The 23,756-nt window shown below is 39.7% G+C and overlaps 2 protein-coding genes across 3 annotated transcripts; one reads left to right on the top strand and one right to left on the bottom strand.

The window, feature by feature from the left end:
• Nucleotides 1-819: 819 nt before the first annotated feature.
• On the bottom strand, nt 820-4,152 carry kcnf1b (potassium voltage-gated channel, subfamily F, member 1b). The gene has a single exon (XM_088939538.1). It carries the CDS (start codon nt 4,150-4,152, stop codon nt 2,716-2,718), a length of 1,437 nt encoding a protein of 478 aa, XP_088795664.1. The 3' UTR covers nt 820-2,715.
• Nucleotides 4,153-14,958: 10,806 nt separating this feature from the next.
• pdia6 (protein disulfide isomerase family A, member 6) lies at nt 14,959-23,100 on the top strand. Of its 2 annotated transcripts, none has more exons than XM_088905789.1 (13): nt 14,959-15,090; nt 17,235-17,376; nt 17,670-17,727; nt 18,085-18,211; nt 18,298-18,404; nt 18,918-19,048; nt 19,136-19,250; nt 19,595-19,735; nt 20,547-20,631; nt 21,352-21,424; nt 21,864-22,022; nt 22,172-22,268; nt 22,451-23,100. In XM_088905789.1, the coding sequence occupies exons 1-13, from the start codon at nt 15,075-15,077 to the stop codon at nt 22,517-22,519; spliced, it is 1,320 nt and encodes a 439-aa protein (XP_088761915.1). In that variant the 5' UTR covers nt 14,959-15,074; the 3' UTR covers nt 22,520-23,100. The 2 variants fall into 2 exon arrangements, with proteins under 2 accessions (XP_088761915.1, XP_088761907.1); XM_088905781.1 differs by having other exon boundaries at nt 14,962-15,090; nt 18,915-19,048.
• The last annotated feature ends 656 nt before the right edge of the window (nt 23,101-23,756 follow it).

Here is a 23,756-nt window from a genome sequence, read left to right as displayed (position 1 = left end):
CAATCTTAGTATTCATAGTAGTAGTAATATGGGGTAATATAGTAGTGATATAGTAGAAATAAGGGGATGTCTGTCAATATTAATTAAAATATCATCTAGTTAAGAAACATACACAAGTTCAAATGTAATGTAAAACTTAAGTGTTTTGTTTTGTTTTTCAGTTCACAACAACATGAAAGTAATACCCTGTGTCAGGAGCTGTATGTTCTTCATCTTTCTCTATCTGGAGTGAGCTGGTGGCTTTCAGAGGCTGAACACAGCGAGGCAGGAGACTGATGGGGAAATCAGAAGAAAGACAGCTTGTACGAAAGAAACTAACTACTGTAGATACTGTATACTGGACTTCGGCTGGGTGGTACGGACAGCTCAGGATAGCCTTGCATTAAATATGTCCTGCAGATAGCGTAGCACAATGAGTTAGAAGAGAGGGTTCATTTGTATGACGTGTCCTGAAATTAAATGTAAAGTATGTATCAAACAGATTTGTATAGACTGATTAATTTATTGGAATCGCCATATGTGGCTTTTATGAATCAATGGGACAATGGGACAAACCTACGCTTTATATAAACCCAGATGAGCTTTTAGGAATCACCTTGTTATGTTGTTATTTTGCCTTTTAAAAACTGTCCTGCAGTCCTTGGCTGACGTCATTTAGGACAGAGAGCCAAAGGCATGCTTATACAAAAAGCTGTGGTTGTCAGAAATAAATGATCCATGCATTACAGCAATATTTCTATAATGCCTACCTGGGACCCCTCAAGAAACTACTGCATGAGACCGTCAGCTCAGTGCAAAAAATTACTACCACACATGCAAGGAATCCATTCTGTCTTTATTCTGTTTGTGACAAGTATTTATGGTATAATGTTATCACACGCGTTTCTTCTTTTAATCAAAACAAGACGTTAAGAAACCAAGACCTTCTGTAAATCTGATTTTTGTCTTTTAATGTTTTATTAAAATATCAGTTCAAATATTTAGAATACCTTAACTGTGCACCTCTCACAAATTCTAGCATCTGTATTATTTTTATAATGTCTATAATATTTTTCACATTCTTCAAAAGGAAATACTTTCAATGTAACACGCATGTTAACTACAGTATAGTACAAGTAACGGCTGTCGGTTTAAATCTTTTAACTTTTTCTTTTTATACTTTTAGATTTAAGTCATGTGATGATGTTAGTAATAATAAAAACAATGTCGCTTCTACTTAAACTAAGAATAACGTGGATATATAATGTATGATAAACTATATATTTAGTGATGCACAATATCTGAGCAAATTCGTTATAATAATCTTAAAAAATAAACACTCTTACTCCCTATTCATAGACTTATTTATGTTTGATTCAAAACAGGCGTATTGTGAGTTTTCAATCGCCATGATCGTGAAATATACCTGAAAGGTCTCAAATTGCTGATAAATGTGGAACATTGGGTTACAAGTGACTTGTATACTTGTAGTGATAGAAAATACGTGTTTTCAGTTTCAGTCTTCTGTTTGTATAGAAGCAGAAATCTGAAAACGAGTACATTTATTCTCACGTTTTTTTTTCAGTTGTTAAAAAAGAAGATTCATGTCTATCTTAATGTATAGAATAAATGATTTAATCTTTCTGAATACTTACAAGAAAACGTTACAATTTAAGAACATGAGATTTACTTCTGCAGTGTAAAACCATCTTTGTACGTGTTTCACATAACCTACTAACATTTGAATTCCACTTTTTAAAGGGGTTCTTTAACCTTTTAATTTCTTTTGTCTTGCAATCGAACTAAGACATGCGATATAAGAAGATATACAGTACTTAACACAGAAGGTAACGCCCGAGAGAATAATGCAGATTGGGTGATACAGGAATTTGGAGCTTAAAGTTTAAATTATAAATATGACAGTCCATAAATAAAATTACAATACCGTGTTAAATGAGAAACACGCATCGGACGGCGATACAGTTAAGCGTTAACTGAAAAAAAAAACAGGTTTCAAATAACTATAGTATCACCATTCAGAGATCTATCAACAGTCTTACAAAATGCTGCTCTAACCGGTAGACCAAGATGTACTGTAATCATATTTCCAATGTAACATGAAGTGGTGAAAAAATAGTTTGAATTTAGTCCTCTATAAATAATTCGCGTATTATCCATATTAACAAAGTACAGGCTACGACAGCGGTTATTATTAGTAATTAATATTTTTTAGTAATTCGGGTATTGCTACTACGTCGGGTTAAAAATGAAAGATAAATGTAAACATCTCCCGTCGGACGTATTTAAACATGACAAAGAAGAGATAAAATAAAAGCCAGTTCCAGGAAAAGGACACTACACAGAACTTTACAGTTTTGCGAAAAGATTGTAACCTTTGGTAAGCATGATACTGCTGTTTGTTAAACTACTTTTCCTTTTATTTTTAATGCATTCCCATTTACGAAAATTGATTCTGATACGTTTCATTATATTATTTCGATAAATATCCTACGAATTGTACACTACGTAGATATTCATGCAAAATGCATAACTGCTCAGAAAACACACATCATGACAGAAAATCTTATTTTGGAATAGCTATGCGCACTGTTTTCCATGTTCTTTTAAGATGAGTGTATTTCAGTCCTAAGCGCCTAAATTCCATCGCCGTTTGTACCCTTACATTGCACAAGACGTCCGGGTCTTTGATGAACAAATCGAAAATCTTAAAGCAAGTTATTTACAGCTTTGGAGTCTTGTCCTATAGTTCGAGTCTGATAACAGCGGGATGTAAGTGTCGCTATGTGACATTTTCAGGTTGCTCTCCAGCGACGCAGTGGTACTGCTCGGTTTCCCGGTTTCCCTGGTAGCCTTGCCAGCGTGTAGCTCCATGAGGTCGAGCTCATGCTTGGCCGCGGTCTCCAGCACTTTCTGTTTGTTATAGTAGATGACAAAGTTATTTATAATGGGGTGAATGGGCAACGCGATTGCGATCACCCCACACAGGAAACTTATGGCAGCATTGCATCTGCCCAGGGTGGTCTTAGGGTAGATGTCACCGTACCCCACAGTGGTCATGGTAATTATGGCCCACCAGAAAGACTGCGGGATGCTCTTGAAAAGCGTCTCGGGGTGGCTCTGTTCCATGGTATACCCCAGGGCCGAGAAGACGAAGATCCCCACTGCCAGGTACATCAGCAGCAGACCCAGCTCTTTAAAGCTCCGTTTCAGGGCGTAGGTGAGGGTTTGGAGTCCAGAAGAGTGCCGTGCTAGTTTAAAAATCCGGGCGATCCTCATGATGCGGAGAGCCTGTACAGCTTGCTGAACGTTGGTCAGCTCCATCATCTTGTTTCCAAGGTGGGTTAGGGTTAAACTGACGTAGAACGGCATGATGGCTAGAAAGTCAACAATGTTCATGAACGACAGGGCGAAGTGCAGCTTATTTGGCGATGATATTAAGCGGAGAATATATTCGATGGTGAACCACCCTATGCAGGCGGTCTCGATGGAGTCTAAAGTGGGGTGTTCCACATGGTTGCCCTCCGCGTCTTCGACTTGCAGGTCCGGGATGGTCCCCATACACATGACCACTGAGGAAATCAAGATGAAAAAGAAAGACACGATAGCAATCACGCGCGCAGGCAACGAGGACTCCGGCTTCTCCATGAATTTCCACAGAAACTTTTGGCACTTTTGCCAGCGGGTAGCGGAGGGATCCCCTTCCAAATCGTCCAGTATCAGTTTAACTCTGCCGGCAATTTCTTCCAGCTCTTCCCTTTTCTCACTCAAATTGCTTTTACAGCACTCATCCAGAAAGCTTGGGTCGATTTTCCAAAACTCCATTTCGTTTAGGAAGCAGATGGGACAAATTCCCTTTTTCATATGGATTTCTCCAAAATAATAAACGTCTATGATACATTTGAAAGCGTCCGGGTCCCGGTCAAAATAAAATTCCCCTTTACCTGGGTCGTAGTCATCGCACAAGGAGAAAATAGCATCATAACCCCCAGAGGAGCAGTTCACCAGTTCCGCTAGCCTGGTCCCCGGGTAGCGATTAAGAACATCCCCATAGAGAACTTGCCGTACTCCCCCGATGTTAACAATGACTTCTGTCTCCTCACTCGTTTCCGAACCATTACAGTCAGCATATCTCATTTTGGGCATTCCCCACATCTTTCCTTCTCAATGTGGTCGAGCAGACTTTCAAAACATTGCCAGTGTTTTACATGTGGGGTCACCTTCTCGTGTGCTGAAATAATATTTTTTTTTAAAAGTCCTCCAAGTGTTCCGAATTGCACTACAGGAATCCAAAATAAAGGTCCGAGGCAGTGCTGTAGAAATCAAGCGTTTGGTGAAAGAAAACGCGGCACAGATAACAGCGATTAGTTAAGCACTTGGAGAAAAGCGCAACAGTGGCGCGCGCAGGGCGTACAGAACATCTTTATGGAAAGCGACCGCGATATATAACAGGTCTCCCTTCCTTTGGCGTGTTTTATACACAGAGCACACTAAGTGCCGAAAGTGGAGTTTCCTTCGCTGGTTGGGGTATTTATCGAGGTGTGCAGCTCGCGCGTCACAGCCATAAATCCTGAAAACAATTAATGAAAAGTGAAGTAATCGACAGGTCTTGGCGAAGTGGGAAAGCGTCTATTCTCTAATGGGTAGCTGCATATTAAATCTAGTACAATGGGTTTTTTTTTTTTGCTGATCATGACAGCATTTCAAAAAGTGCGCTTAACAAAATATTTAAAATCAAATCAAATAAAGCACGATGTGTGTTTATAACACTGAGGTTTACTAGAAACTCAAACATTAGAAAAAGAAGAAGTAGTCAAACTTTGCTTATTTCAAAACTAAAAGTTTAATATCGTTAACATTAAATCTTAACATTGCAATATGCCATGTGATGACTTTCTCAAATTTGGAAATGTATTCTGAGAAAGACGGTATTATTATAAAATATTTTTTAAAAATATAATCAGAACTACGCATCGAACAATAGATGCTGCAGTTAGTGATCGTGTTTAAGCATAGCGTCTTTTAATATCATTGCTCTTTGCGTGGTTTAAAAATGAAAGCAGTCTTTTCCTAAAATGTAACGTTGAACTTGCTCCCTCTAGTGAAGGCTTAGAGACACTGAGAATCTTAATATAGCACAAATTCTTAGAACGCTCGAAACAGTTTCGTCTTTTACATGTGTTTAATAACCTGGATGACAATTTATCAAGTGTTACAGAATTTACACAAGTTACAATTACCTGTTTGTTATATAAAATGTCGGTACCAACTTATACAGTTGGATTGTGCATTAAAGCTACTGTAAAGTACTTTGGTCAAGGGAATAGCAGTAGTGTCCCCATCTGGTCACTTAAAGACATACCCTCAAACGAGTATAGCGTCCTAACTCCTACTTTACACTACTACACAAACATAAAAGTTTAAATGTTTTCTTGACATTTTGACAAAAAAAAAGATTTTATCACCAGAGTTAAAAAAGTCACAAGCAGCCAAAAATATTTGTTGGCAAAGGCAAACCTTGGCATTGTCTCAGTATTGTTTGAAGGGCTTATATAAACCCATCAGTGTATACTGTATACAACATGGTTACTTACTCATCACGATCTCCAGCAGTTTTTTATTGCGATTGCAAGCCCTGGAACAAGAGACTTTCTGCATTCAAATGATCTTCTTCACTCTAGAATGCAGATTCCTTTGTCACTTCAATGTGGAAAAGAGGAAGAATAATTGTTTGTAAGCAGTTTATGGTTATGAAAAATTAGAGAAAGGGCATACTCTCTTCAGTAATGTTACATGTGTTATAAAATTGTAATTCATTGTGTAACTATACAAAATACAATATCTAACAGCTATGCCAGATCTTGTAGTCTGCATGGTGAGACCAGACTTTCTTCAAGTGGACACAAATGTACAGGAGAGTCACGGTTACACCTAACAGACAAAGAATGCAAACCATACTGTATAAATATAAATAAAATTGAAAATGTGGCAATTCTAGGCTTCATCCAGGCATTTGACATGTCTGATTGGATAATTTAATACATGGTTTCTTTCTCTTCCATACAAATTTTAAAATTCTAGAATACAGTCTATCCCAAAAGCCTAAGAGGAATGATAAATAATTCTGAAAACCATTCCATATGAAACACCTGCTGGCAACCTGCATTGACACTTTTAAAGGCTCTGCACATTCATGTCATATAATAATGTGACACTACTGTAGCATTCTGTGCTTACGTCTTGTTACAGCTTTATTTTCTGGCCCTGCATTCATATTTAGCTTCTACAGTTTCATCAAGCAATAATAAGGAAAATCAATGATTTAGTTAATGAACTTATGGGTCCGTCCCTTCCATTTAACAAAAAGACATTGATCTCGTCAGAGCTCAGAAGCTAAGCAATAATACAAAATGTCTTCCTTCTAAACTGATTCAGGTGATTTAGACTGAAGTCAACCTGCCAGAATAAGGAAAGATTTAATCCTTGAATATTTCTGTACCACAGAAGGATCCTCTTGAGAGATTCATATGTTTTAGCCACACTGTTGCTTTAACAGCTTTCCTTTGTCAGATAGGGATTTTACTGTACCTGAGGTGATGGTGTACCCTGTAGCACTGGATTTTTTTCACTTTCCCTGTTGACTTTAGTATAACAGTGGAATGAGAGGAAGATGTTCTGGTCTCACACAGCATGTCTGTGTCTTAATAAATGTCCCCACTTATGGCCAGGAGATCATCTTAAAATGTCTCATCACTGGTAGCCAGTAGGTTTCCAATATTCTCGACTTTACTTGCCCATAGGAATATAAGAAAGGTTACAAATGACAGGAGGTCATCTAGATTGTTTGGTAGTTAGTGGTTAATTGACCGAAAGCACTAAGCCAGACGAAAAATCTAGGACCATCCAGCTGTTCTTTGAAAATTTGATCATTCCTCACCCCCCCCCCATGCATGTTGTAGTTTAATACTTAATGTCCATTTAATGCCCATCCCAAAGCTGTAGATGACATGGCTGAGCTGCACAACAGCACCCTGTCTCATAATCATTTGCATTTAAATTGCATGGCCCCTTGAAAAATTCTCTGTGTCTTTTCTATCCCTCTCTCTTTGTTATATCCAGCTTATATGATCTATTAAAGATACTGGTTATGAGCACCTATAGAGGGTCACTGTTCATCAACAGGCTTGAAAGCAGCGCCAATAGGACACTAAGCAAGTCATAACTTCAGCAGGATCATTGTTTTTCTTTAACATTATCAAGAGCAACAACGGCGGCACAGTGGTACAGTGATTAGTATTGCTGCCTTGCAGTGCTGGGGCCCTGGCTTCAATCCTGGGCCTCAGGTGTTTTCTGCATGATTTTTTCATGTTCTCCACATTAATTTCTACTGAAATAAAAAACACACTGGTAGATGACTAGGCGTCATGGAAAACTGACCTTGGTGTGAGTGTATGTATCTGTGTATTTGTCCTGTGTTGGACTGGCATTCTGTTCAGGGTGTATCAAAGGATGGATGGATTATTGAGAGTAGTCAAACTAATCTACACAACTTTTCTAAATATTTAACAACACGTTAGAGCCAAACATGGAATCTGTATTGTTCTGCCTTGAAATAGAGATGCATTTTTGCTATTCTTTCAGAACAAAGTAGGCAATACCAGAAATCAATTTCTCCCATTAGATAATTCTGTTTGAATTGTCCACCCATGTTTACCAGAATTACTCTCATCTGTTTTGATGTGATATTTCAATCTACTGTGACTTACATGGTGAATACAATTAATTCTACAACTTGTGGTCTTGATCCCATCTCACTGTTTATCCAGTTTTTCTGCTCTTGACCAGACTTCACACAAACATGCTGCAGTTACACCTCTGCTACAGAAAAGTGTGTGAAACCTGAAATCCTTTAAACCAATGTCAAATATTCACTTCCAAGACAAAGCACTAGTGCATATGATAGCATCCCAACTGCAAAGCCATTTAATGAACCTTCAAAGCTTTCAAATCAGGATTTCACATTATCAACAGCTGTCAGTGTATTCAAAACTCAACTGCTAGAATCATAACCAGATCCAAGCCCTACATCAGTATCACTCCTGTTCCAGGATCTCAGTTTCACAATCCTTCCTTTTACCTAAAAAAGCAATAAATAATTATACCCCCTCCTACCTAAAAATCTTGCTAAACAATAGCTCTCCACTCTTTGAATTCTGGCTTACTCTGTGTCCCAAAATCAAGACGTCATACACTGTGATCCACCTAAACCTAAACTGTGGAATGTTCTAAGACTTTACACACTTCCCCACATTTTATCTGCTTAATTAGAAGAAAATGCTTCCATACTTATTGGGTGGTGCATCTCCATGCAGCATGACAAGGACCCAAACACATGGACAGTGCAACCAAGATGTTTATCAGGGAAAAAAAGGAGGAATTTCTTATATTCACTACGTCAATTGCCTGATTTATATCAAGTTGAACGTGCATTTTACAGCTTGAAAGAAGAAAAACTGAAGTCAGAACACCACAAGAATAGACAATAATTCAAAATAGCTGAAGCAAAGCTTCTCAAATGATTACACAAAACGTTTTGTGAGCTCATTGGGGTCGCAGAATCCAGACTTGTCTCAAGTGAATGTGCCTGAGAGGTAGAGAGAGGTGGCTTTGCAAGAAGGCCGCCATCTTGGCTCAAACCTCAGGCGCAATGGTGTGGCCTTGAGCCAAGATGACCACCTGTTCATTGGGAAAACCTGCAGAATACAATGAGGCACACAGCTGGGCTGCGTCTGATAGTTTGTTTGCCGGGCCCTGTGGGGGTGAAATGTGTGGTTGAGGAACTAGGATAGCCAGCTGAGTCAGAGAGGGCTTACTGGAGGCATTGGCACCTGGAGGAGAGGGGTATCGCCTGGCAAGGCAGCAGTGTACCTTCTCCCCACAGCAGAGAGAGAAAGAGGAGTCTAGATGGCACAGCTTGAGACAGGTGTCTCAGAGTGCAAAAGAGTGAGGGAGAAGCATTTCTGGCTGAAGCTCTGTCAGGGACAACAGTTTGTGCTGGAGAGTCATCTGGTGGTGAATATGAGTGAGGTCTGGTGTTCAGTAGTGAGGTTACAGAAGAGAAGGAGAACTAGGCACCATGGAGCACATAGTGTTGAAAACTCTGCTGCCGGGTGTGTGATGATGGAAGAAGAGAGTAATGATTCATGAGCTGAGTGTGAAAGAGATCACCGAGAGCAGCACAGAAGGTAGAGGATCATGCTGCCTTTCCGGAGAGACAAGTAAGAACAAGGATCTCAGATAGGGTCTAAAAGAACACACCACTTAAAATACAAAAAACTGAGGAGACAATGCTGGGATGGTGGAGGTATGTGTGCTTCAGAGTTTGTCACAGCGCCCCTTATCACAGGTACTTATGACTTGAAAGCTCTGTGTTGAACAGAACATATATTTACTTAATATTATCAAGTGTATGCACAGAATTACTCAAAAATAAAATTAATATTATATTGAACTTACAATCCTTATTAATCTCTTGATCACAAAAACACATTTCTTAATTTTCTTAATAAAGTTTCAACTTTGCTATCTGTACATGTTTGGAAGGCACTGTAAATAAATACACAATTATTATGGGGAATAATTTAACAGTTTAAGTAAATGTGTTTTTGAAGCCACTTAGGATCAAGGATAGTGACCGTCAAGTCCCTGATGAGAATGTATCTTTTCCCTAAGAGAAGAAAAGTTCATCTGCAATTAAGATTGAGCAAATCTGGCGACTACCCTGAGGTCTGGGGTAGACTGAAGTCAGTGCAGACAAAGCAATTGCCAGGACGCATGCTGGAAGATGCTGACTTGACAGCTAATTAACATGCTGTTCAGATTGCGGCATCTTCTGCTCTGCTTTGATGCTTTATTACTCATTGTTTCAAAAGTCACTCTATTCTACTCCACCAACAACCCAGTGTCTCCAAATTAAAAAACATGGGAATGATATCTTATTAATTAAAAAATACCAATAAAGGTGACACAGAGACCATGACAACTTTAACAAGTAATTTGGATGAAATCATCATATCACTTAACTATGAGCAAGCCAACAGACTCGACAGGGTAAATTGCTGAAAACTCATTTGTAACCTTACTGTATGTCCTAATACTGTAAAACTTAGTCAGGCTCCATCCTGTAAAAAGAAAACATTAGATGAGGTGGCAACTGACAATATACTGCAGTGCAGAGCTCCTGCGGTTTAAGTGACAAGATCATAGAAAGTGTTGGGTTGGTGGCTGTGTAGAGAGCCAGTGACAGGCATGCTGTATGTTATATATTACCAAAAATACTGGCAGATTTATATATATATATGTTTACAGTATATTTCACTTTTAATGAAATATACTGAATGTGGTGTATCTTCAACTTCAGTATTCATTACCTAAATCCTAGAAGGAAGACACCATCTCAAACAGCAATTACCAAAGTAAAACAGTCAGGACAATGCAATGTGAACTGAAAATGTTGTCAGGAGTGCTGCCAAACCCAGCCTCTCTCATATGAAGGCTTGTCGCCCCACAGGATGCTTTCCACCCCTCATAATCTCCAGACCACATCCCTGACCCCTTCACATGTGTGCTCACATCCCTGTGGGTCGCTGCTCTTATAGGTCATAAAGTTATAGTGTATACAAACTGCAGACAGTAGATATTAGAATGTGAGTAAGGTTAAAAATTAGAGGGCACCAACATTACCTCCACAATATATAACCTCATCTCGTCAGATACAGAGTTTAGTTTTTTATTTCAAACGAGGGCTCTAAACCTATTATGGAATGCATACTGTATGCTCCTTGACTGCTTCACAATGATCTGTCAGAGGATGCTCTGCAAAAGCAAACCTACTACTGGAGATTTTCACAGAGTATTAAGCTGACATAAAGGCAGTGCTAGGAGAACCGATATCTGTAATGACATTCTTAGCTTGCTGTTTAAAACCCAGAAGTTATGAACTCCAGAATGTCACAGTGTTTGGGGCACAAGAGTCATAGACTACTGCATATTTTTTCTTGATTAAGATACTTTCATCCTTTCAATTACATTTCCATCCTATGCCAGAAAAACATTGACTTAAACATCAACTTTTTTTTTCTTACAACTTCTTTCTTATTCATAATACTATAATAATTTATATTCATGGTAATGTAACTTATGCCATTATACTGTATGTATAAGGTGTTAAATTAGAGCTGCAGTACCATCTTGTAGGTTGACCTTGTCAGATCACAGTTAAACTTTGGTCATCACAGGGATGGGAGACATGTAAGGAAAACCAGATCAATGTTGTAAGTGGTGTTAGTGGACCAATAGGTGGCGCTCTTTGCTCTGCCCCACGCCAGTGCCCTGGCATGATCTTTAGTGACACTGTACTATAGTAAGTGCTATCCTTCACACAAAAAAATTAAATTAGATTCTTCAAAAATGTGCAGCTGCTCACTTCTTCATATGATCTGTTGCGCAGCGAGGCTACTGGCACGTAACGCCTGCTGCACACCGTTAACGTTTCACGGTTTAACGAGTGGAGCTGTCAAAATGAAATGCATGACCGCTTATCACACATGCAGCTGGTTATCAGTGAGATTTCCTGAATGAAAGCTTTTAGGGCACATAACAAGCGAAGCTCTGCCTGTCCCTACCAGGATTTGATCACAGTCTCCAGTGCACCCTGTACACTGTTTACACTGTCTGGATTTCAGAGGTGGGTGATGTGACTACTGTAACTGGCTTGGTGCATGAGGCCTGTTACACCTAGACCAGCACAATCTAATATATCACATGCAATATATCCACTCACTACTGCACTAACGCAGCATTGCCTCAGAACCATGTACCATATTGGTAAGAGTTTTACAGATTTTTGGAACATTAGAACACAGTGCAGTGTTTGCTGCCTCGCAGCACTAGGGCCCTGGGGATAATTCCTGGGGTGCTGCCTGCATGGGTTTCCTCCCGCAGTCCGAAGACACACTGGTAGGTTAACTGGCTCTTGGAAAAATTGGCCCTGGTGTGCGTGATTGTGTCTGTGTGTGCCCTCTGATGGACTAGTGGCCAGGGTGTATCCTGCCTTGTGCCCACTGCTCACCAGGTTAGGCTCCAGCTCCCCTACGACCCTGACCTGGATGACGAGGTTAGATGATTGATTGATGGATGGAAGAACACAAGCCAAATTACAAATAAAGGAAGACTATTCAGCCTATCTGTCTGGCTTGTTTACTCATAGATAATTACGCCAAATCATGGTTGGCCAGATTGTTTCAGACACCATCTGAAAGGTTTTGAACTTCCACTGCTGCTTCTACAACGTTTGCAACTTCTGATCCGATATCATTTGACAGACTTAGTACCTAAAGTCAAACTCACTAATAAAAGTTAAAAGTAACATCTATGCCCCCGTCAAACTTCTGATATCATTAATTAATGGTGGATGATTTGTGTGCTAATACTTATGGAAATTATTAATATAAGGTCAGCAGAAACCAAACCAGTTTTATTAATTTAAAGTACAGTAGTTATTGGTAAATGTAGGGCTTTTATGAAAAAAAATACTTAGATTCATTCTTTCAGACGTAAATTCACCATTCTGTCTCTTTTGTAATAATCAGAGATGCTATCAGAGATGCAGACTGCTTGAAGTAGTGGACAAATATTAATCTGAGCTAGTTACAGTTACCCTGTTGAAGCAAATATATTTTACTTAACTGATTTAGTATTGTGTATTATTTTAATTAAGGTCATCTTAAATAAAAAAAAATAATCCAAAGTCTGTCACTGCACCTTTGAATTTCCATATTTCTATATAGTGTTTGTGGTCCCTGGTATGGGTACAAAAATGATAGTGATCTCCACATGATCTACTGTAGATATTACTGAAATGTTATTTCTTTGGTAACAGATATACAGTAAATCTCAGAGAAAAAAAAGAGGAAGGCTAGATGAGTAGGATGAGAAAAATTGTATGAACAGGTCTGTTTAGTTAGAAAACATCACATTACCATTGAAGAATGGATTAATTCATAACTTTGTTGTTTAGGCTTTCTTTCATTGTAATGAAAACCAAAGCTGCATTCCTCCCACCTGACTTTTCTGGAGGTTTCTCAGGAAAACGAATCACTGAAACTGTTATCTTACAGACACACATTGCACACTGGGAAAACACTGGGGGAAAAGTGATGTACTGCTCTTTCTTTGCAAAAAAGCAATAAGAGATACTTGCATCGGGTTTGAAGTTGAAAAGATTAGGTATGTGCAGAAGTCTAATATTGCAAAATTAGCAATTAGCAAGAAAGACGGGAACTCACGCAGTCAGCCCCATCTATATGTTGTAGCATCTCTTGAGTAACTACTGTGCTTCCTTACTGTGTGTCCGACTGACTGATACATATCAGGCTTTACAGGGGTTAGAATGACAATGATCAGTCTTGTCCTTGATGTAAATGTGTTAGGAGTGAGGATCGTGTAAATTCTAGCTACATTTGGGTACACTGTTGTGCTTTCATTGTTGGAAGTTAAGATGTTGTTATATATTAAAGAACTGTATGAAAACTCTTAAAATCGATTAAATAAATGTTAGGTCACATTCAGATTTAAGTCTTTTCAAGACTGGCAAACACCTGGCAAATGATGTTTAAATGCACAGTAGACAAGGACATAGGTTCGCATGCAGCTACTAAAAAGACAAAAAAAAATGTGAAAGAAGAATGTGAGTTAGAAAAAAATATTTATTCTGACCCTAACGTGAATTTTCTAGTTGTGGAAAGCAATAACAACGCAAACGAAATTAGGAAACTACATACAAGCGCATCTAAAACTAGAATTGATGCACTTTTTAATGCCAAGAGCAGTGGGAGAATGGATCAAGCTACCCAGTCATACTGCTGAAACCAATAACTTGGCTCCCTTCAAAAAAAGCTGGATGAGATCTTCTGTTCAATTAGTTATTACTGACCAAACAGGCAAACGGGCTAGATGGACTCCTCTTGTTTGTATGTTTATGTTCTAGTATGATTTTGAACCTGTTAAGACTGAACACATAGATCCTATGATTTATTCCTGTGTTTTAATTGCAGTATCTTGTATAGTTTTTTGCTTGCTTTATTATTTATTATAATGTTGAATTCGGAAGTTGTTATATACCACACAATTACATATTTACTTAGTGAGTGCTCCTATCCAAGCAACTCACAGTGCTGGAACTTATAGTTTAAATCCGTGTTGTTGAAGCCGAGACCCCGGCTTCTTTCAAGAAACGACCGGACGAGATCCTAGGATCAATTTAGCCAAGTAAAACACTGTCCGAATGGCTACCGTTTCTTAGAATAAACATAATATAAATTAAATTGAAATTACAAGTGTACAAGTTGAAATCGTAAAATTAAAGAATTGAGTCAAATAGCCACTTTTTTTTTAATTTAGCAGGTCGTGTTTAGAAGTGACGATGACTTCCGGAAAACAATCTTCTACACGTTTGATCTTCCGTGTCTATTGATTTATGATGCTCCCACTGATAGTTGCATAAATCACATAAAAACACGTAGGGGTAAGTACAGTACAAAATGCGTGGAGTGACATCATTAATCCGTGTGCTGTACTGTATTTTTATTTCTCAGTTCCTAGAGACACGACACCACTCTTTCTAGGGGATAAACTCCTGATTGTTGTCTTCGGTCATGGGCACGAAAAGTCTGCAACTGGCAAAACTGAAATACCAAGACCCGACCTTACTACCCATCAAGCAAACTCAGCTCTGACCCTCTCAGCACCCTCCACGCCGGCCTTCCGCCCCCGGTGTGAGACTCACAGCTGCTCGCTTCCTACAGCCTCAGTCACAGGCCAGTCAGCGAGCGTGGAAACTACACGGCTCGCTCCGATTGGGCGCGTCTCGGCACACACGCCGCAGGCCAATCAGCGGCCGACACGGCGAGGTTCGCTGTCTCTTTTGAGCCCGGTGCGCTGCATGTGAGCGCTACTTGAAGGAACTGCGATTTTGATTTGGGGGAGAGATAGGTTTGCGGAGAACAGAAACATCAAACATGAATACCTTAATAGGTAGGAAATCTTTAATTTGCTGGCATGCATTCAGCCATAAGCCGTTGAAATGTCAAGCTGAGGCTGCCTTTTTTTCCTCTTGATGTTCTAGTATTGCATACTGTATGTCGGCCTAAGTTCTTTTGTGTTTTTGTGTGATTCATAATGTGGGATTTTCAGTATTTAGGTGTAAAGAGTTGGAGACTGTAATGAACGGTGTGTTTATATCCAAGTTGTGATTAGCAAAAAGATTCATTTTGACACTTTTTTATTGAAAACGGAAGCTCATATTCTCGGGCTTTGTTTGCATTAGTGTTTAATTTTATTTATATTTGCATCACTAATAGGTCGTGACTGTTGGGGGGGGGGGTTACCTTCATCCGAAATTCACGGCGCGTTTTCCACTTAGTGAAGGCCTGATCCATAATCATTCACTGAAACGTAATATTATCGACGAGCTCTGGGGAAGTGTTGTTCTGTATAGACGTAATAAAAATAACGTGTGCTCGAAATGAACCAGGCTACCATGCTTCATGTTAAGGCTTGTATTAATGTGGTAAGGAAAGTCCTATAAACTTCAAAAGGAAGAGTAGGACATAGTAGCCACATTTATACCATCATCTTTGAAGCCGAATGGTTCCAATCCAAGTTAATGGGCCGAGGCTATGCTCCTCCAGACGCTGGTATCTTATGCTGCAAAGAAATCGTTAAACTCTTTAAAACGCATACCAAAAATTGTTTTTGAGGCAAAATGTCGTTGTCATTTAAAAAAAGCTTACAGGCCAGGAGAATATTTGTTCTAGGTAAGTCATCGCCCTATATGTTTCCTTGGAAATCTTTACTTCTCTGCGGTGTATATAATCAAGAAAAGCTAAATGCGCAACGCATACCTGGGTCAAGCTTTCGTCAGAAAGTCAGTGATCTTGTTTTTATCTGGGACGATTGTATTGGGTCGTTTAGTTTCTACTGCTGTTTAAAAACGGAGTGAGGCATGTTTATAATATGCATTGGGGTGAGTTGTATGGCGATTGGTCTTGTGTATTTGTAGCTGTAAAATGCAGTTATCCACACTATAATTTGCTCTTACGCAAAGGCACTGGGACAGTGGAGTTGCTTTAGAGATGAGGGAGAGCTCCACATTGTATGTGTGCAATAACATTCCCCTCTACCCGTAGCCCAACTCCTGTTCGAATAGTTTATTGGCGATTCTAACAGGTCTTGCTGGACATTTTCTTGATTTGGGCTTTTACAGACCTGTGTGAGTTTAACTACCGTCATGGGAAGATAGATAGATACTTTATTGATCCCGTGAGGGAAATTGCAGTGCAACAGCAGCTTAACACACACAACACAGCCACAGTGTAACGAATTATATAATAATAGTACAATACATACAATACAATACAAGAGTTACTCACAGTCCGGACGCACAAGAACAAACTAGAACAGAACAGTACACAGAAAATCGTATCACACTCATATCACACATATGAATATAAATATAGATGTAACTATAGATATAAATATAAATGTATTGCACAGGTCCCTGGCATATATTGCACAAAAAGTGGTTGTAAACGGGAAAAAGAAAGAGAACAGATGTAGCAGTAGATGTGTAGATGCGTTTAGTCCAGAAACAGGTCACTGTCGATGTTGCCTCTGCCAAGACGCAAGGTGGATGCGTTGTACAGTCTTATGGCAGACGGCAAGAATGACCTCCTGTAGCGCTCCCTGTCGCACCGTGGATGAATCAGTCTATTGCTGAACGTGCTCTTCATTCCTGCCAGCCTGTCAAAGAGGGGATGGGAGAAGTTGTCCATGATGGCCTCTAGTTTGGACCTCATTCTCCTCTCAGCCACTACCTCCAAGGAGTCCAGGTCAAACCCAATGACAGAGCTTGCTCTCCTGATGAGAGCCTCCCGCCAGACCCTCCCGCCAAGCTGCAAGAAAAATATTTTTTAACGTTGGGTCACATTCAATTTTGCAATGCTGTAATTGGAAAGTGTTTTTATTTAGTAAGTATGGCATCATTTGCATAGTGGGCAATCCAAAGCAGTTTAATAAACCTTTCAGGGCGAACCTGCTATTCTAGCTGAAATTAAAGCTTTCTGTCTAGTTTGTTAACAAATCTTATGTTTTCTATGATGTCATATTTCTTTCTTCAGGTGCAGTGGCCTGCACTTTGTTTCTGACTGTTAATGGCCTGTATTCTTCAAGCGATGATGTAGTGGAGCTAACTCCATCAAACTTCAACAGGGAGGTTATACAGAGCGATAGCCTGTGGCTTGTAGAATTCTATGCTCCTTGGTAAGTTTATTTTTTTTAAGTTGTGCAAAGCTGATTTTCTTTGCACTTTTGGGGGGAGTCAAGAATGATGCAGTATCTTGTACTGATATTTAAGAGCAGTTTTGAATAGCTTTTTATAACCAATATTGGCATTCAAACTTTATTTTTGTTGCATTGTCAGTTGACAGATGTTTTATTTCTGTAAAGTGTTAACTGCCTGATAATAGAGACTTCTTGAGCAGAGATAAGCTTTGTACAGTACTCTGAATTCCTGCCATCTGCAAAGTAAACAATATAAAACATCCTTTCTACAGGTGTGGCCATTGCCAAAGATTAACACCAGACTGGAAAAAAGCTGCCACTGCTTTAAAAGTAAGTACTTCAGTAAATTGCACTACTTTTATAGTGGGGGCAGTCTATAAAACTGAGTGGCAGTCCTAAAAGAAATTAAGTCTCAACTGCAAATTTTAGTTCAACTTTCATATTATTGCCAGAGCAATTGTGATGCTTTAGGTATACAATAATGTTCTAATGTGTACTTAGTGGTGTAGGTTTAGAGAACATTTATATTTATCATGTCATGCCTTCTGAGTGGTTTAATTTTTTTAATCTCCATCTACTGTCCAAGGCAGTTTTATGGTGTCGCTACAGTTGTCTTCTGATGAGTGATGCATCACTGTGCTGCAGCAGCACGTAACTGAGTCTTGCTGTCCTGTTTCAATTGTTCAGGGTGTTGTTAAAGTTGGTGCAGTGGATGCTGATCAACACAAGTCTCTTGCCGGTCAATACAACATCAGAGGGTTTCCCACAATCAAGGTGTTTGGTCTGAACAAGAACAAGCCAGAGGATTATCAAGGTAACATGAACTACAGGGAGCATTATAAGTTGTGATCACGCTTGGACTCTGCGCTGTGTAATGCGGATGTTTTCTTACTATTAAAGGTGCCAGGTCAAGTCAAGCAATTGTAGATTCGGCTCTCAACTCTCTGAAGTCCATGGTCAAGGACAGACTGGGTGGAAAGACTAGTGGATCTGATCATGGGAGACAGGTACAGAGCGTATTTCTGTTGAACATTTGTGTTCGGCATAATGGGGAAGAAGCCAGTCTGGGCATTTGTAAAGTGAATTTTTTATGTAGTGTAAGCAGAATCATGTGTAAAAAGAAGAAAAAACAAAGACTTTTTTATCCAGTTGGCAACTTCATTTTTTTGAGGTAAGGAAACATTAAAACTTAATTCTGGTTTCAGATATTCTAAGTGGCTTGTATGTTTTGTGTAGCTGAAAGGAAAGTTATTCCCCATATCAATAAGGTCACCACCTTTCCATATATCTTTACTAGTTAAAAACGCATCCATTAGTCAGTCCATTCAGTGTGTAAAAGTAAAATTAATTTTTTAAAATGTTTAACACAGTATGGGCTCCGACACTGCCAGCATTATCTCCACATACGTAACTGCAGAGATGAAAGCCAAGGTGAAACAAAACTTTGCTGAAACTGTGAAAAGTAAAACATGCATCTTTGGTATTCTTCTGCCATAGACCCCTTTGTTTTGTGTTAGCAGAGTAGTGGAGGAAGCGGTAGCAAGAAAGATGTCTTTGAGCTGACTGACGACAACTTTGATAAGACCGTCCTTGATAGCGAGGACATTTGGCTGGTAGAGTTCTTTGCACCTTGGTGCGGTCACTGTAAAAAGTACGTATGCAAAATTATTCATAGACATTAATAATTTTTTAAGTGCTTTGTTTTCGACGTGGTTAATTCTTCTTATATTTTCTGTAGCTTGGAACCAGAGTGGGCGGCTGCTGCCACAGATGTGAAAGAGCAGACAAAAGGCAAAGTGAAGCTGGGAGCTGTTGATGCTACAGTTCATCAGATGCTAGCTAGCAGATACGGGGTAAGCATCCTGCTGTTTTACACAAGATATGCCTAGTGGTAAAAATAAAACCCACTTGTCATGCATTTCAGCTTTTACTTAAAATTAATAACTGAATCAAGTATTGAATTGAAAGCACTACCTTTAGTAAGTGAGGCTTAAACTGAGGAACATTGGCTCCAGAAAGCACTTGGCAGTGTATTTCCTTGATGCATGTAGTTGGATCTCAAAGATGTATTATTTTTTTCCTTGAGGATTCACTCACTTAAAATAAATGCAAAGAGGCAATTTCAGACATCTGTTTCTGTGACCAAAATTTTAGAAAGCAATCTGAGACTTGACCGTAAGTGCTTTCTATTCTTCAGATCCGAGGATTTCCGACTATTAAAATCTTCCGTAAAGGTGAAGATCCAGAAGACTATGAAGGGGGAAGGACCAGGCCTGACATTGTGGCTCGAGCTCTTGATCTTTTCTCCGAGAATGCTCCTCCTCCTGAGTTACTAGAGGTGAGCAGCTTCAGCAGAATGCCGGGTTTCTTCGGGCTACTAAATGTAATATCTTTACACCTCTGTTTGCCCAGTTTACCAAGTTGGCAGTACAGTGGTTAGAGCTCTGCACTTCTAAGTATAAGGTTATGAGTTAAAAGTTATTGTGGGATGTGTCGTGGGAGTATGGAACTAGCTGCTCAGGCTATGTTGTTAAAACTGATATTCTGGCTTCTTTCAAGAAATGGCTGGATGTGATCTAACTGCTAAGTGGGATAGATAGGCAACAAATAAGAGGAGACAATTTGGCCTTTGTTCTTCTTCAGCTTTCAAGAGTGTGTTTTGTACAACTGGAAATTATCACTAAATGCTCTTCTGTTCCAGAGCATACAATGTACAGGGCAGTGCTATGCCAGGTAGCCTTGTTTCAGAGAGCCACAGGATCTGCTATCTTTGTTGTGCTTGTTTTAAGGCTTCACTTAATGACTGAATGGTTACGTTCTCCACCTGATAAGAAGGATCTTGAGTGTTGAGGCTCTTCAGTACGAGGAGTGACTATCTCTGGTCTAGAATGTTGACCAAAGGACGTTTTCCATTTGTCTTTTTGAGGGATTTTTTACTGACATACCACTCGCTTATGTCAAGTAAGGTTCCTTTCAATTGACGTAAAGCAAATTTGTCTATGCTGCAAGTCAATATTTTCTGAAACTTGTATGTATTAGATGGAATAATGCTTATACAGGTGTACATTTCATGCAACAGAGATCATTGGTGCATTTTCAATCATTAGAAAAAATTTTTTGTTGATCCTTGTTTTGCATTTTTTCCCCAGATTCTCAACGAAGACGTTTTAAAGAAGACCTGTGAAGATTATCAACTCTGCATCATTGCTGTTTTGCCTCACATTCTTGATACAGGTATGATGGGCTTTTTACAGTTGGTAGTTAAGTATCCTAAGACCTTATTTCATCACATAATGCTCTGCAGTCATGATGGGGCTATTTGGCCCATCTTGCCCTTTTGGCAGTGGAGTAGCTAAGTGAATCTAAAATTCTGTCCAGCCTTCTCCTAAAGCTGTACCACAGCCATCTGCCTGGAAAGCGCACACCACTTTTTCAGTATAAGTGTTTCCTATTCTCTGTCCTCCATGAATTTCCCTTAGGTTTTCACCTTTGACCCCACACCCTTGTCTCACTACTAAGTGTGAAACGATGCCCTGGTCTGAACCCACTTATACTCGTGAGGATTTTGTTTACTTGGATCAAGTCTCCTGTATTCCAGAAGATATTTCTCGGAATCTCTCACGACTTGTCAGTGTATGTCAGATTCTTGTTTTCACAGAACAGTCTTTTTGCTCTTCTGTGAATTCGTTTCTAGCGCTATAATATCCTTTCTCAATATCCTTGGCGACCAATATTATGTTCAGATCTCTGAACGAGGTCTTACTAGTGCTTTATAGAGCTTGAGTATAATATCCCTGGATTTAAATTCCACACTTTTTGCTATATACCAAAACATATGGTTTGCTTTTTAATTGCTTTCATAACTTGTTTTGAGGACATCAAAGAATCTACATGGGCCTCCATCTGGGACAAGTCTAATGTTTGGAGTTCACAGGCATTTATTTGTTTCTACAGGTGCTGCTGGCAGAAATGCATACTTGGATGTCATGATGAAAATGGCAGAAAAATACAAGAAAAAGATTTGGGGGTAATGATGCATTCTAGACTTACAAACTTTCAGTTGTGAGGAAAAGCCCTAGTTCACTTGCATGCCACTGGAGTCCGTCAGACAATTCATCCTTTTTAAGAATGCCCATTTTCTGTTTTAACTTGGAAATAAGCCATAAAACCAGATGGGTGTCAAGCCTGATGTATATTCATGTCATGCTGTTTTTAACACCAAGGCTTCCTAACTTGTTGGATCTCGTATCCCATGGTCAAGTTTTAAAGCTTTACTCAGACCTGTCTTTTCAGTTTTTCCCTGGCTGGCGGTGGAACTGAATGCAAAGTCCTTTGGGTTGGCTTGCACAATTTAGAATTGGGCCTTTACTGCCTCACGCAAAAAAAAAAAAGTAGATGGACTATGTTTCTAAAAAAACATTTTCTGTAAGGGCTCCAGTCCTCATTGAGACTTGGTGTCGTTGCAGGTGGTTGTGGACGGAAGCCGGAGCTCAGATGGATCTGGAAGCCTCGCTGGGGATCGGGGGCTTTGGCTATCCAGCCATGGCAGCTATCAATGCCAGGAAAATGAAGTATGCCCTTCTGAAAGGCTCCTTCAGCGAAACTGGGATCCATGAGTTTCTCAGGTAACCCCTCTCCTCCTTGACTGGTGGTTTTGTAATTGCAGGGGTTTGACCCCTACTGGTTGTGGGGGAACGGGTGAAGTACTGAATCTCCACTTGGGTGCCGCTTGTCGAAATCCAATAAAAAAAGCGCTCCGATCTGTTTTCTGCAGGGACCTTTCCATGGGACGTGGATCCACAGCTACAGTGGGAGGAGGAGCACTTCCCAAGATTAATCCTGTGGAGCCTTGGGATGGCAAAGACGGAGAGGTAAATAGGAGTACACTAAGTGAATTGCGATCCCTTAAATGCCATTAATGCAACATGACCTTGCTGAGCCCTTTGTATTTATAAATCTGCAGTGGTAACCAGTGAACTGGAACTTTTAGGATTAGTTGAACTCCTCTCACAAACCAAATGTGGGACCTGACATTTTGTGCTTTGTGTTGCAGCTTCCTGTGGAAGACGATATTGACCTGAGTGATGTGGAGCTCGATGACCTTGGGAAGGATGAGTTATGAGAGTACTGTACCCATTTCTTCAAGTTTGGGTTTTTTGGTGAACCAGGATCCACATATTTAAAAGACTTTAAAAGGCTTTATTTCCATCCCTCTATCAAACCAGGATTAGTGAATCCAAACCCAGCAAAGGGGTTTTGAGGCAGTGATGTTCTGCCTACTCCTGTCTTAGGGATAAGTGGAACATTTATTTCAATGGACTGGCAATTTTTTCTTTTTTTTTTCCCCCGAAGGAGGGGAAACTTTGAAAATGCACTGTCCACTTGTTCACAAAATGCTGGTGCTTTAAACTTGCTGATATCTGGACTGACCCTTCACAAACCCAAATCCAGAGAAAATCCTAATTTATTGTGAAATTTGGATTATCAAGTGTACCATCCCCTTTTTTAAAATAATTGTTTCCTGCTGTAACTTTAAACAAAATAAGGTCTTGAGTATGAATGTCTACTTCCAGTTTTATGTGCGGTCACTAAAAGACAATGAGGGAATGTGGGAAATGCATTGTATATTTTTTACTACCTAGCTGTCAACATTTGATTGTGAATACTGCATTTTTGTTTTGAAAAAAAATTAACTTCTCAAAATGTGTGTATTTTTGTTTCCTGATGGGATGGGGCAAGGAACTATGTTGGGAGGGGGCCCTTCTACGCTAAGGACTCAGTTTGTTCCCTTATTGCGAACTGCAGTGTCCAATTTGTGGAAAATGTTAAAAATGGTGGGTTGTAATATCCTGAGGACTGCAGATGCTTTCATGGGATTATGCTCTTCTGCAAGGAGAGTGATTGAATGGTAATGTGGAGAAAACTTGGACTGAGTCCCTTGCTCTAGAAACGTTTCCAAGTGTGGCCTGTCCGTGTGTCTGTGAAAACTGCAGCGTATGCCATTTCTGCAGGAGCCCAGGCCTGAACACGGTGAAGTGACAGCTGTATTGGCCTGTCAAGGTGCGAGTGCGTGTGCTCTCCGAACAGGAACGGATCAGTGCAGAGATTCAAGATGCCTGTAAGAGATGGTCAGCAAAATTCTGATGTGGCAGAATTAAGTTTTGCAGTAGAAGTTCCCAGTTTTCAAAATTTTGAACTTGAACAGTTTAAACATAAAAGCTGGCACTAAAGTGTCCACCTTAACCCCCCCCCCCCCGTTATCGACTTATCCAAAGTGACATACTCATTTAGCTACTGTAGTTATTTTACTGAAGCAGTCTCAGTGACGTGGGTTGGTTTACTGTTTAAGATGGTCTTAT

This window comes from Atractosteus spatula, chromosome 2 (genome assembly GCF_055471065.1).
Source record: "Atractosteus spatula isolate fAtrSpa1 chromosome 2, fAtrSpa1.hap1, whole genome shotgun sequence".
Taxonomy (NCBI): domain Eukaryota; kingdom Metazoa; phylum Chordata; class Actinopteri; order Semionotiformes; family Lepisosteidae; genus Atractosteus; species Atractosteus spatula.
The sequence above is the reverse complement of the archived record's forward strand: the minus strand, read 5'-3'. Positions and strand labels throughout refer to the sequence as shown.